Raw genomic sequence first — 14292 nt, forward strand, 5'->3', positions numbered from 1 at the left:
CAGCCTTCAGGCTGTTTTAGGCTTGAAGATGGAATTTCGCCGGGGACCCTTGGCTGTCTCCTGTCTCTATCAATACCTCTTGCCTCCTCTCCCACTGTGATAAAGTCTTTGCACTGTGGGATGAGACACATGAGGCCTTATTCATTGTTGCATCTCCACCTTCCAGTCTGATGCTTGTTGAATGAATTAATGCAGATACCTCTTGTATACCTGACTCCCAGTGCCTCATCCTCCACTGGAGCGCCATCCTTGCATCACCTTTCTTACTCTGGTGAGGAGTCGTACTCTCAGCCCCTGTGGTTTGAGACCCCCACAACCCCTTCTGGTATGAAGACATGCAGACACCCCTCATTCTCATTGTCAGACACTAGGCATTAGGAATCGGAATTTCAGCTCTTTTCCCATAGAAGCAATATTTAAAATTGTCACAGCTTTGGTATTTTAATATAAATACAGTGTGAGTTAGAACTTCGGTTGCCTGGCTAAGGAATCTAACCATTATTTACAACACAATGTTGTTTCTTTGGAAATTTCTATTCTGGGTTCCAAGCAACTGATTTGCAAATAAACTTTGGTAAGACAGTCCATTTGTAGTTTGCGAATGGCCTTTAGGCCATATAGATAGAAAAGCATATTGGGATAAGCGTGGATCTCAACATGCATGAAATTTGCAGTGCCTCAAAGACAGATCTTTAGTGTATGACAAAAGACAGAGAGTATTCCCAAATAAGCCTTTGACTTTTCCCACAGACACCGATTTTCATGTTAAGAAAAACCTTTTCAGAATACATCTACAAGAGCAAGGTACAGTTGAATTTTATGAAAATTGAATTTGAACAAGGGCTTTATGATTGCAAACTTTGTCAATCCCCATGGTTTATAATTCCAAAAAAAGTTTAAGTGGATCATTTTCATTTAAGCTGTCATCTGTGTTTTGATTTTCCATGGGGGTGTTCCTTTCATTTTGATAGCGCTTCACTGGGGAGATTGTTTGATTGCCAATAGACCGTTTCCTATTCTATCTTTATACTTTCCCTTTTCTGTGTCTTCAAGTCACCATCGTCATTTGCCTGGAGCACGACAGCATACTCCTAAGCCATTCCTGTACTTCTATCCTTGCCCTGCCCCGTGCCAGATTTGCATATGGAAGTCAAAGGGAGCTTTACAATGGGACCCATTTTTTTTTCCATGATAAAACCATCCAGTCACAATTAATTGACTTAGATTAAGTCTTGAAAAGTCTTAAGACTTGAAAAGCCCCAAATGATCTGGCCCTACTATCTTCTCTAATTCAGCATGAAGCACAACCTCCTTTTGACTCAGCATGTCCCAGCTAAACTGACTTTTTTTTTATTGCTTGACCACCCAACATCCTTTCTTGCTAGAACTAATGCAATGGCTGTTTCTTCTGTTTGTTTGACTCCCAGAATCTTTCTTAGAATTAAAGTGTCCACGCAAAGTCCCCCTATTCAAAGAGTGCTTCTCTGACCAAATTATCTAATATAGTCTAATATTAAACGTATCACTTTCCTCTTTCTCCAATATAACAATGTTTTGTTATCCTCCTGGCATTCGTTACTATCTGAACCAATTTTATTTATGGGCTTAAGGTCTATCTCCCACTTTTGAATGTAAACTTTGAGACAGAGGACATTGTCTGATTTTCTTACCACCCTATACCTGGTGCTTAGAGGAGTGTCTAGCACTTTACAGAAACTCACATGTGTAAGTGAGTGCTTTGATAGATTACTGGCCTCTGTGCATTAGATACCAATAACACTCTTCTGATGTGACAATAAAAAATGCCACCAGACATCATCCCTGGTTGAGAAATATGATATACAGCAAGAACAAAATAATCCCATCAAAGAGTAGGCTAAGGACATTTGAATAGACAATTCTTAAAAGAAGACATACAGATGGCCAAGAAACATATGGAAAAATGCTCAACATCACTAATTATCAGGGAAATGCAAATCAAAACCACGATATGATATCACACCACCTCACTCATGCAAGAATGGCCATAATAAAAAAATAATAGATGTTGGCATAGATGTGGTGAAAAGAGAACACTTTTACACTGTTGGGGAAAATGTGAACTAGTACAACCACTATGGAAAACTGTGGAAATTTCTTAAAGAACTAAAAGTAGATCTACCATTTGATCCAGAAATCCTACTCCTGGGCATCTACCCAGAGGAGAAGAAGTCATTATACAAAAAAGATACTTGCACACACATTTATAGCAGCACAATTTGCAATCAGAAAAATATGGAGCCAGTCCAAATGACTTCCATATGCAAATGCCCATCAATCAACAAATGGATAAAGCAAATGTGGCATATATATACCATGGAATACTACTCAGCTATAAAAAGGAATGAAATAATGGCATTCACAGCCATCTGAATGGAATTGGAGACCATTATTCTAAGTGAAGTAACTCAGGAGTGGAAAACCAAACATCGTATGTTCTCACTCAGAAGTGGGAGCTAAGCTGTGAGGACACAAAAGCCTAAGAATGATACAAAGGACTTCGGGGACTCGGGGGAAAGGGTGGGAGGCGGGTGAGGGATAAAAGACTACACCTTGGATACAGTGTACACTGCTCAGGTGATGGGTATACTAAAATCTCAGAAATTACCACCAAAGAACTTATTTATGTAACCAAACACCACCTGTTCCCCAAAAACCTATTGAAAGGAAAAGAAATAGTGATATAGAAGAAGAGTAAATCACAGTATTAGTATTTTAGAGTGGAAAGAGTAAAAATGATGCAAGGAATCCATTTTCACCATTTATAAGCTACATGGACCTGTGCTCTTGTTGCTTAATCTTTGAACCTTGGTTATGAGTTATTATAAGGATTACATGAAGACCTTGCTTTCAGGACAGATCCTGCCTGTGGCCAGAGCTAGCCTCCCAATCCACCTGCTTCCCATTCATCCTCATTGTGTACCTTCACTGAGGGCTTGTACCAGAGCATTGTCATGTCCTGTGTAACACTAGGTTCTCTGAGATGCTCAGTATTTCTAGAGTTTTGCTATATTGTTTTATTTCACTGTTTTTGATTGGTCATTACTCATATCCAGTGGAGAAAGAATGAATCTCAAGATGTGGCATGGTAGAATGCTAACAGACAAATAGATCCAGGGAGCTCAAAATCCATTTCCACCATTTATTATCAATAACTCTGTGACTTTGTGTTCTGGTTACTTATTCTCTGTGAGCTTTTGTTGTGAGTTATTGTGAGAGTTAAAAGATATAAATGAAACACTAAAATAGGGATTGGTACATAGTTAGTACTTAATATATGTGAGCTGTCTTCTCTCCCTTTTCTTAAATTTCCCAAGCCATGTTTACATACACACACAAGTATATTTATCCATACATATCTGGGTAATCATTCAATAATTTATTAATTAAAAAAAGGTATTGACCTCCTACTTATTAGGTGCCAGCACTGTTCTGGATTCTGGAGTTGGAACAACAACAAAAAAATACAGTCAAAAGCGGTCATTAACAGTGATGATTTTAGATTATGTTCTCTGATGAGTTGTGTATGTGATTAAAAGATATATATATGTATATATATGTTTATGTATGTATATGTGTGTGTGTGTGTGTATATATATTTAAATCACCCTATTCTATGAACAGTAAATTCAGGGGCGTAATCATTTGAAATAATGTATTATAAAATATTGTCATAATCTCAGCACTTTGGGAGGCTGAGGCGGATGTATCACCTGAGGTCAGGAGTTTGAGACCAGCCTGGCCAACATGGTGAAACCCCGTCTCTACTAAAAATACAAAAATTAGCTGAGCATGGTGGTGGGCACCTGTAATCCCAACTACTCAGGAGGCTGAAGCAGGAGAATCTCATGAAACCATGATGCAGAGGTTGCAATGAGCCAAGATCACACCACTGCAGTCCAGCCTGGGCAATGATAGTGAATGAGACTCTGTCGCAAAAAATAAATAAATAAAATAAAATAAAATTGTCCTTTTCAAAACAGTGCTTTCCTACCACTTGATAAAGCATTTGTTGATTTTTTTTTTTCAGGAACACAAATGCAAAATATTGAAAGCCTGAACTTTTGACCTAATTAGCTTTTGAGTTTTTAGCCCTAATAAATCTGAGTGATTTAGGCATAAAACAAAACAAAACAAAGCAGAAAACAGCTTTTCAGCTTGATAATTCTTTCTGGTTTGTTATACCTCTCAACACCTTCAATTCTCAAATTAGTGCTCAAGGTCTGCGTTGGTGGCTACATATATTTCTGCATTGTTGTGTCTTCCAGTCTGAGAATATCTGGGTTGGAATGAATTTCCTCTCAGGGAAATGGGTGAAAATAACTTTTTGCAAAACATGACTGCATCATCCCTGAGCACCATTACAACATGCTTAATGGGCTGTAATAGTATTTTTATTATCTTATAACTTCAGCTCCCTTAACGTGTTTGAAGGTCTTTAAAATGCACCTTTGAGCATTGTTCCATGTGCTTTGTGTCCCTTGAATAAATATTATACCCCTATTGACTTTTTAATTTTGAAATTTGATAACAGTAGTGAAAGAGAAATCCCTGACCATTTTATGTGTTTTGCCACTTCATTTCATATAGCTTCTTTCCCTTTCCGGGGATGTATTTAGCAGACATTTCTCTGTTTTGAATGGGTGTTATTTGGTTGTTAAAAAAATAATAATAATAACTAAATCCCATCGCTGCCTGTTAATCTTTAACTGTTCTTTAACTGTTGATATGAGCCAAACGGGAAGTGTTTGAAATATTGAAACTGACTAACCTACACCTTCTACTGTAAAAAGTATGGGAGAGGAAGCAGTGTCTTGGGCTGGCAAGGAATCCTTATGGACTAGATCTCAGAGACTGATGGAGCAGGGCCTGAGGGACTGTGAGTATTCCCTGAGAGAAACATCCTAGGTGCCATCCTGCTTAGGGCATTGAACGTTGTGAAAAATATCTGTATATCTCACTTCTGGGGTGGTGAAGGGTCTATGTGAATGACTTCATACAGGTCTCTACAAAGTAAGTCATGGCCAGTCTGGGCTCTATAAATAGATAGGGACCGTGCTTAACTGTCAGTGAATCTGAGATATTTTGATGCCTGTTATTTGTTATTGAGGATTTATTATGAGCCAAAGATAGTGTGCTGTACTTTTAAATCTTTATTTTATTTAACCTTCACCACAATTCCACTAGGTTAATATTAGTGCCATTATCTTTATTTTATAAATTAAGGACTGATTCATAAAGCTTATATAATTTACATATATTCCCAGTACCTGTAAGTAGTGGAACTATAGTAGAAGGATGTTGTACATAATATATGAGGTTTAAAAATTATCCACACCCATGCCTTAGTTGTAGAATTTTAAAACTAGAAAAATTTTAGAAATTATCTAGTCTTCCTCCACTATCACCAGTATTTCAGATGAGGAAGACCATGAAACCCGGAGAATTTGAGTTTCCTTTTAAATACCCTGATCAAGCTCTGCTACTGTAACAACTTCATGGGAGGAACTCTACTTTTAGTGAATGACACATCAATATCACTTTTTACTGTCGTTGTCATAAATACTTTAGATTTAGATAGGTCACGAATGTAGTATATTTAAGTTCAAAACTTAGAGTTTCTTAATCTGTTGAGCTGGGGAGGATTTCATGAGGCAGGATTGAGTGGGACTAGTTAAGTTGAGACGATCTGTCTGGACTCTGCATTTGTGGTGGAGATCCCATGCAATGGCAATTAGGTAGAAAGAGCATGCGACTTTGGTGACTGACAATTTGTACTTAAAAGCCAACAACAGGGAATCAGGTGTTATACTTATCCATCCAACTACCTCTGAAATACATGAAGTTACATGTATTTAAAAGGTAAAATGAGATATTCCCTGTATCTGACCTGTGTCTAATACAACTTTGTAGGCTGTTTGAGGTTGATGTATTTTTTTCCTCTTGAGGGTTTTTGTTGCTATCAATTATCTACTTTAACAGATCAAATGTGATTTGTGAAAGCAAGGAGGTATTATATGTATGATTTTTATGGGGCTTTGTAGCCCTATTAGGGATGGGTCTTTTTGGTCTTCTTGGTTCATTTCACAGTTTCTCAAACTTATGTGTGGAATCCACTTGAAGAACATGTTAAAAGATTCACATTTAGAAATTCTGGAGTGTGGCCCAGGACTGTTCTTTCACTCCTTCTTGCCTAGCAGCCCAGAAGATTTTGATACGAGTGATTCATAATCAAACTTTGACAAGCATAGAGTTACAAGTAGGATTGTGCCTCTGATCTTTCTAAGAAAAAGATACCTCTGATGATCTTTCATGTAAAAAAGAAATATTTAGCTTATTAGACCACTGACAATTTCTGGGTTTTGCCAAATATAAAATTAGAGCCTGAAGATTGTATTTGTTTATCTTTACCGAGATTATATTTAGGAATACCTAGGAACCTAAGGAAACAAAATATTTCAATGACTTCTTTGATGCAGTATGAGGTTTTCCTTTTAATGTAGACAGTTTATTTTTGTTGGCTGTGATTCTTTTTATGCAGTCTTGTTACATTGGGCTGAGACATGGAGGTAATGAATATTTTTCTTATCTGGGATCAAAGAATACTGAAAACAGAGGAGAAAAAAACGTGGGTATTCAGTCTCATCTCTATCCTTAACTTTTTGATATTCCTGCCTTGCTCCCCTCAAGTGTTTTGGAATTGTTTTAAAGATATGTGTCTGGTGTTTTTAATGTTTTGTTTATAATTAAATATCAGAATATCCTTGTTTCCACAATGGCTGCAGGTGAGTGATATCCAGTCAATTACCAGTTTTCTGTTACTTTAGCCACTGGTCAGCATAGTGTTTTCTGATAGGGCTGTACCTACTGTGAGAACAGGTTGCAGAGGACACTGATTCCTCCTTTCTACCCTCTTCCAGACCCGCCTATGCATACTAGTGAAACAGGTATTTGTTTTCTCTGGATAACACCCTGTTCGCCCTCCATTTCTCTGTCTCTCTCTTTCTTGCCCTTTTCCAAGGCCCCCAGTATAAGCGTTTTGGCTGGGGTGGTAGAGAAAGTCCCCTTAGATTGAGAAGCCAGTAAACTTAAGTATGCTGTCAGGCTTCAAGCCAAATAAAGTGCTGAGCATGACAATTAATTGGATAACTACCAGAATACCTCTTACTGTAACTATAATTCAGAATATCCCTAGCTGAAGTTAAAAAAATGATTTTAATTAATTTGAAAGTTGCTAAGAGTCCCTATCAAATGCCTGTGCTCTGTTTGCATGCTAGGTTTTGGCATTGTGAGCAAGAGGAGAGACCGATAGTGAAGCTCTATCCTTCTGCTAGGGATTTAATACTCTTGACAAGCCAGGAAATAGGTGGTCATGTCTCTATCTCAAAGATGGGGAGAATGAAATGCTCGGGGTAAGCGTTTCAAGCCAGAGCTGTCCTGGTTGATTAAGGTCATCTGATCACTTTGCTAAGTAACATAGGAAGATGAGGACACATGTTGAAGAGTTTGCAAGAGCAAATAATTAAATATTTTCTTTTAAGCTCTGTGAAATTAACTTGGAAATTTTGTTGCATTTCAGTTGAATAAAAATAATACACAAAAATGAGCTGGTTTTTTAAAGTGAAGAAAGAGGTGCAGATAATGTTTCCTTTGTGTCTTTTGAATATTTTATTTGGAAACTAGTTAAATTTGCTTAAATACCCATTTGTTTTTGGTTTCAGGGATTTTGATGTTTGTTTTGAGATCCTCAGCAAGAAATTATATTTAGAGAAATGTGGGATTGCCTGTCTATTATTAAGACATTTTAAATTATTTGAAAATATTTTTAAAACATAATAAAAGATTTATGCTTTTTAATTTTGTATCATCAAATCCAAACCGCAACTCCTTATGTTTTAATATATAATCATACATACATATATCATATATTGGGACATTAAAGTTTAGGGAAATGCAGTTTGCAGTAATGACTTTAGATGTTCTTCCTGGCTCTCTTTAATTTTAGGCCCAAAGTTATTTTCCTAGCTGTATTCACATTAATTGTTTAGTATTTTACTGCATATTTTTGTGTTTTTACATTACAGAGATATTTGTAGACTGTTCATGAATTGTAATTCTCTTTTTAAATAACCCCCTTTTGGGGACTTTGTGTGAATTTCCCTTTGATTTATTATAAACTATAAACAACTCAACAGACTCTATTGTTTGAATAAAAAATACTAATCATGTCATATTTCTGCATCATATCCTGATCTATCCTTCAATTTTAACTTTAGAAGTAGCTTCCTCTTTGTTTTCCTGAGCTCAAGGCAGAATTCAGAACACTTAGAACAATGTATGAGACAGAATAACATTTTCAATGGGGGGAAAAAGTTCAATTCTAATCCCTTCTCACGTTATGTTTTGTATTTTTTAAACTTGAAGTGCTAGAAAAGTAAATAATAATGATATGAATGATTTTTTTCCTTAGAAAATCAACTGTCAATTAACTAATGAATATTCTTTTTAATCAGTGTTAATTGACAAATTTCCTGCACTTACAAACTCACTGCTTGCATAATAGTTTCATTTTGACTCTTCCTGACTTCCCTTTTATGTGTTGGTAGTCCTGTTGGGTGTAATTCTGCATTATTTTCTAAATTCCCTCATCTGGAGCTAGATGGAGCTATGAGATCTTTTGTAAATGTATACAAGGCCAGTGGCTCTTCTTCATCTACTTGTGGCATTAAGTAGATTAAAACCCAATTTTAAAGCTTTCTTGTCCCTTTATTCTTAAAGAGAGCATGGAAGAGAAAGTCTGGATATCTAAAACACAGTCATTAAAATGGACAGTCACACAGTTCTTTAATTATCATTTGCTACTGAGCAGCTCAAAAAACAAAAACCCAAACTCCCAAAATCAAAACAAAGAAAAACACCCGGCTACATATATACCTATTCTTAACGCTATTGACTCAAAACTACATTAAATGTGCTTTCATTAAAAATATAATTATTTTTGTTTTGTTTTCCAAAAGATTATAATTCTCTCAGAAATCCACACAATACAGAAAATGATGGGAAAAGCATATGGCAATTGTTTTAGGACTTATCTGCCAAATTTTATACATACACATTTTATAGATAGATACATGGATAGTTATATGTATAACATACATGTAATATATATGTATGCATATAATTATATAAAAATGTAGAAAATATTTCACAAGGAAGGATTAAAAGTTTTGCTTAAAAGGTTTTGGATAAAATGTCATCTTCAGTTTCCCTGTATATAGGGACATTTAGATGATCTCGTCACTGTATCTTATCCATGCCTACAGAGCACTTTGGGAGGAAAGGTATTCATTTTTTGTGTTTGTTTAGTTTTTTGCTCAGCTTTTTATTGAGCTAGCTGTGCGATTTTCTTGACTTGTTATTCAGTGTGTTTAAGTCCTAAGAGATGTGCCCAGACTGCTGTCATACTGTTTAATATCTGTTAGGACAGAAGTTGTTAAAGGTCATCTACCTACTTTGAGAATCTAATTGTAATAAATTCTTCTGTGTGTTTCTCTAATTGGATTAACTTTAGCTCTATGCTGTTCACATATTTGGGTAATTATATGAATCATTTTCATTTACCTAATTTGGCAGATACTACATAAACCAAATACTTATTTGAACTCTACACCATCTTGCTTTTTAAGTTACTTGTAGGCTTTACTCTTGAGTCTTTTAGTGTGAATTGTATCTTTTTAAACTTTAATGTCCCTCTATATTCTGTCCTTATTTGCTTCTCAAATCTAGAGAGGAATAAACAGTATTTTAAAAAATTTCTAAAGAAGTAAGGGGTAGGGAGGTGGTTCTTGATTTGGCTTTAATAAGCACTTCACTTGAAGAAAGGGCATTTTACTAATCTAGCTATTAGGTAAGTAAAAAGATAAAGATAATTATAATGTAATGATTATAAAATAACTAGTAGATAATTAACAGATACATAGATAGAGGTGTTACATGTGAAAGACCTGAGCAGTGAAGCTCTGCATAAGAAGGACAGACACTAAAGCATATATCCTTTACAGGTAGAATCTTGTTCAGGATCTACTTTTTCTTGCTTTACACACAATTTGACTAGGCTTCATTCTCAGTCTTTTACCCTAAAGAGGACTTGAATGCCATTCAGTCCTCACAACAGTAATATATGACGAAAGCTGCTTTTCCTATCATAGCAGGCAAGGCAACTATAGCTGAGTCCAAGCCCCAGGTCTGAAAGTGGGAGATTTAGACTTGGTTGTCTGATTCTCAAGCCAGTGATTTCCCCAGCCATTCATTATTCATTTGTCCCCCAGACACTTCATCACCCATCCGCAGGACTTTCCTAAGCACGTATTTTGTGCCAGACACTCTTTTAAGTTGCTAACCGTTTAATGGTATGTGAGACTGATGAGGTCTGTGCATCCATAGAATACAAATGCTTTTGAGGGTAGGCAAACAGTACATGAGTTTGAAAAACAAAAGAACATGAAATTACAATGTGGTAATAAAGAAACAGGATGATGTGTGAGTAGCTGGAAACAGCCCTGGGTAGGTTGATCAGGGAATGTCTGTCTGCAGAAGTTACACCTGAGTCCACGTAATGATTCTAGCTGCAAATAAGAAAACAAAAATGTAGTAGGCATCTGGCAGTGAGAGAAGAGGCAGGCTAATAGTAAACAAGAAGGGCAGATAGGAATAAAACAAAACTAACGGCCATGTGTGGTGGCTCACACCTGTAATCCCAGCACTTTGGGAGGCTGAGGTGAGCGGATCACTTGAGGTCAGGAGTTCGAGACCAGCCTGGTTAATATGGTGAAACCCCATCTCTACTAAAAATACAAAAATAAGCTGGGCATGGTGGCGGGTACCTGTAATCCCAGCTACTTGGGAGGCTGAGGCAGGAGAATTGCTTAAACCTGGGAGGCAGAGGTTTCAGTGAGCCCAGATTGCACCATCGTACTCCCGCCTGAGCGATGATCAAAACTCTGTCTCAAAACAACAACCACCACCACAACAAAACAAAACAAAACAAAAAACAAAACTAAGTGTGGGAGCTCTAGGTTTAGGAACAATGAATGGCCCCTTTTAGCGCACACCTCTCTCATGACAGCCCTGTATTACATCAGGGTACATTAATTGATGCTTATGATGATTAAAATAATTTATACAAAAAGATGCGTGAATTCTGTTTTAAAAAGTAAGCACTCCTGAACAATTTTAGGAAAAGTACTAAATTTGAAATAAGTTTTGGTGCTTAAAATGGGTAAAGAACCAGTAGTAAAACATTCACCTCAAAAGACAATTACAATATTGGGGATGACAGAGAAGAGAGAAGGGAGGCCTAACTGTAACATTTATATTTCTTAGTTTTTAAAAGATATCCAGTACATATGGATATACAAGGTAGGGTAAAATTTTTTGTTATTTTTTTTAAAAAATCGAGGTATAATTGACCAACAAAAGGCACAGGTTTTACATGAACAGCTTGATGGGTTTTAACAAATGTAGTCACATGTGTCACCACCACTCCAACAGAGACGTAGCTGTTTTTCATTATTTCACTAAGTTGCCATGTGCCTCTTTCCAATTAGTTCTTCCCCACCCCCGAGGCAAACACTGCTCTGATTTCTATAATATCACCCTAGCTTGGTTCTACAAGTGCATATAAAAGGAATCATAGTTGCTATTTTGTGGGACTTGGGTTCTGTCATTCAATAATTTTTGTGAAATTCATCCATATTGTTGCAGGCATCAGTGGTTTGCTCCTTTTTTATTGCTGAATGGTATTCCACTGCATGAATATATCTCAGTTTATTCATTCTCTTCTTTAGCTATTCCTGTGGTCAAGAGATGATACCTTGTGTTTTTAATTTATATCTCCCTTATCATTCATGATTTGATCTTTTTATTCTTTTTAAAGTTTAATCAAGGTTTTCAACAATTTTACTAAAATATAACTTACATACCAAGAAGTTTTCCCATTTTAAGTATACAATTCAGTGGTTTCTGGTATATTTAGAGTGGTACAACCATCACCCTAATCTTAGGACATTTTAATCACCTCAGAAACAAGCCTTTTACTCATTGGCAGTCACTCTCCATTCCCAATCTATATAATTTTAACAGTCTTATAATTTTGTATATTCTTTATCAAAGTCCTAGTAAACAGCTCTCTCGGCTTTATGTCTGTACACCTTGAGCATAGTGATGGTGTGTCGCTTTCTAGTTTTCAATTCCTTTGTGGAGCATCTTGTGAAAATCTTTAGAGGGAGTCAATTAGAACAGTACTCTCAAACTTGAATATGCATTCAGGTCTCCTTGATAAAATGCAGATTCTGATTAGGTGGGTCTGGGGTGGGTCTGAGATTCTGTATTTCCAACCAATTCCGACATCATGCCCACACTGCCAGCCTGGAGACCACTTTGAGCAGTGTGGTAAGAGACTTCGGTTGGCATGCCTTGAAAGAGAAACGGTGTCACAATGACTGTATGTTGTAACTTTTTTATCTGACAATTTATGTGCACATGAAGTTTTTGTTCTCAGAGCAGTTCTTAATCTGTTTTGAGTTTTTACATTACTTCTCTTTGTAGGTATGTAAAAAGGAAATGGACTTTGAGAGTTTCAAAGGTAGGATTAAGAAGGCGGCCCTAAAAATCTTACAGTATGTCATTGGTTTGTTGATAACTCACTAAAGAGCCTGCTGAAGAATAAATAAGAAACATCTGTACAGGGTGAATCCTTCGGGGTCTCACTGGGGACCTGTTGACTCTGAGTAGGATTTTGTCAAAGCCTCTTTGCAGGGTCTTGCCTCAGTTTCTGGATCCACTCCTTCACTGGCTTCTCCGAAAGCCTTTTTAGGACCTGGATTTGAAGAGGGAATTGTACTCCTATTTGCAGACCATGGCAGTGGAGCCAGTTGTAAGCTATTGGCCTGAGTTTCGGAACCAGAGTGGTGTATCCATCCTTGTAACAGTCAGGGAGTGGATTATCAATGGAAACGGAAGTAAAAAGGACATACTGTACTCAGTACTTACATTGAAAACATTAATTTTGGATTTAATCTTTGCCTCATAAAATGCAATAATTCAAAAGCTCATTTCCAGAACCCTCTTTCCAAATATAATAGCTTCAACTGAATCAACGCTTGGTAAACGTGATGTATCTCTAGTTTAAATGCAAATATTTTCTTAAAGTTGGCTAGAAAGGACATTTTTGTAGAGCAAATCAAATTTTTCCACTGTTCATCATGTAATTGGAGTTATGCTTCTATAGACAAAACTGTCGTTGGATTGAGTTGAAGGATTTTGATTTTATGCAAAAAATTTAGAAGTGACAGACACCCCATGCTACTCTAAGCCTTAGCAGATGCCTAGGCCTAACAAGTAAGATGCGAAGAAGACTGTACATCTTGATTTTTTTGTTTTTCATTCTTTTAACATGTTGGAACTCTGCCTCTACTCAGGGAGTTGCTCCATCACGTTCATGTAGAACCCTCTTTTGAGGCCAAGTAACCCCAGGCACTCCTAATCCAGCTTCCTTGTTTTCCCTCATGTCCAATTTTTATTGGGTTTTAAGTTGTATTAAAGGTATATTTTACCAGTAGGGGCCTCTGCTTTATATTGTCTGACGTCTTGACTAAAAAGCTCTTAATTAGGAGGTATAAGTTATGTAAATCAAAGCGCTCCACTGTAGCAATTTCATATAACCATTTTATTTAAACTGAAGTACAGTGGACCCTTAACCTGTGTTTGAACTGTGCAGGTCCACGTACACATGTATTCTTTTCAACCAAATGTGGATTGAAAATACAGTACTCTAGATCCCTGAGGAATCGCCACACACTCTAGATCCCTGAGGAATCTTCCACAATGGCACATATACACCATGGAATACTATGCAGCCATAAAAAATGATGAGTTCACGTCCTTTGTAGGGACGTGGATGAAGCTGGAAACCATCATTCTCAGCAAACTGTCGCAAGGACAGAAAACTGAACACCGCATGTTCTCACTCACAGGTGGGAGTTGAACAATGAGAACACTTGGACACAGGAAGGAAGGGGAACATCACACACCAGGGCCTGTCGTGGGGTGGGGGTAGAGGGGAGGGATAGCATTAGGAGATATACTTAATGTAAATGATGAGTTAATGGGTGCAGCACACCAACATGGTACATGTATACATATGTAACAAACCTGCACGTTGTGCACATGTACCCTAGAACTTAAAGTATAATA

General features: G+C 36.9%; 1 protein-coding gene across 4 annotated transcripts in view; it reads left to right on the plus strand.

The window, feature by feature from the left end:
- PARD3B (par-3 family cell polarity regulator beta) overlaps window positions 1-14292 on the plus strand; it is a 1084399-nt gene that overhangs the window by 332856 nt on the left and 737251 nt on the right. The window contains exon 1 of one of the 4 annotated variants that reach the window (XM_055379487.2): window positions 608-804. The exons of the other annotated variants lie outside the window; for them this stretch is intronic. Within the exon in view, the coding sequence (XP_055235462.1) occupies window positions 763-804 (42 nt within the window). The 5' untranslated portion in view covers window positions 608-762. Of the gene's footprint in view, window positions 1-607; window positions 805-14292 lie in introns of those variants that run through there. 4 annotated transcript variants of the gene reach the window in all.

This window comes from Gorilla gorilla, chromosome 11 (genome assembly GCF_029281585.2).
Source record: "Gorilla gorilla gorilla isolate KB3781 chromosome 11, NHGRI_mGorGor1-v2.1_pri, whole genome shotgun sequence".
Taxonomy (NCBI): Eukaryota; Metazoa; Chordata; class Mammalia; order Primates; family Hominidae; genus Gorilla; species Gorilla gorilla.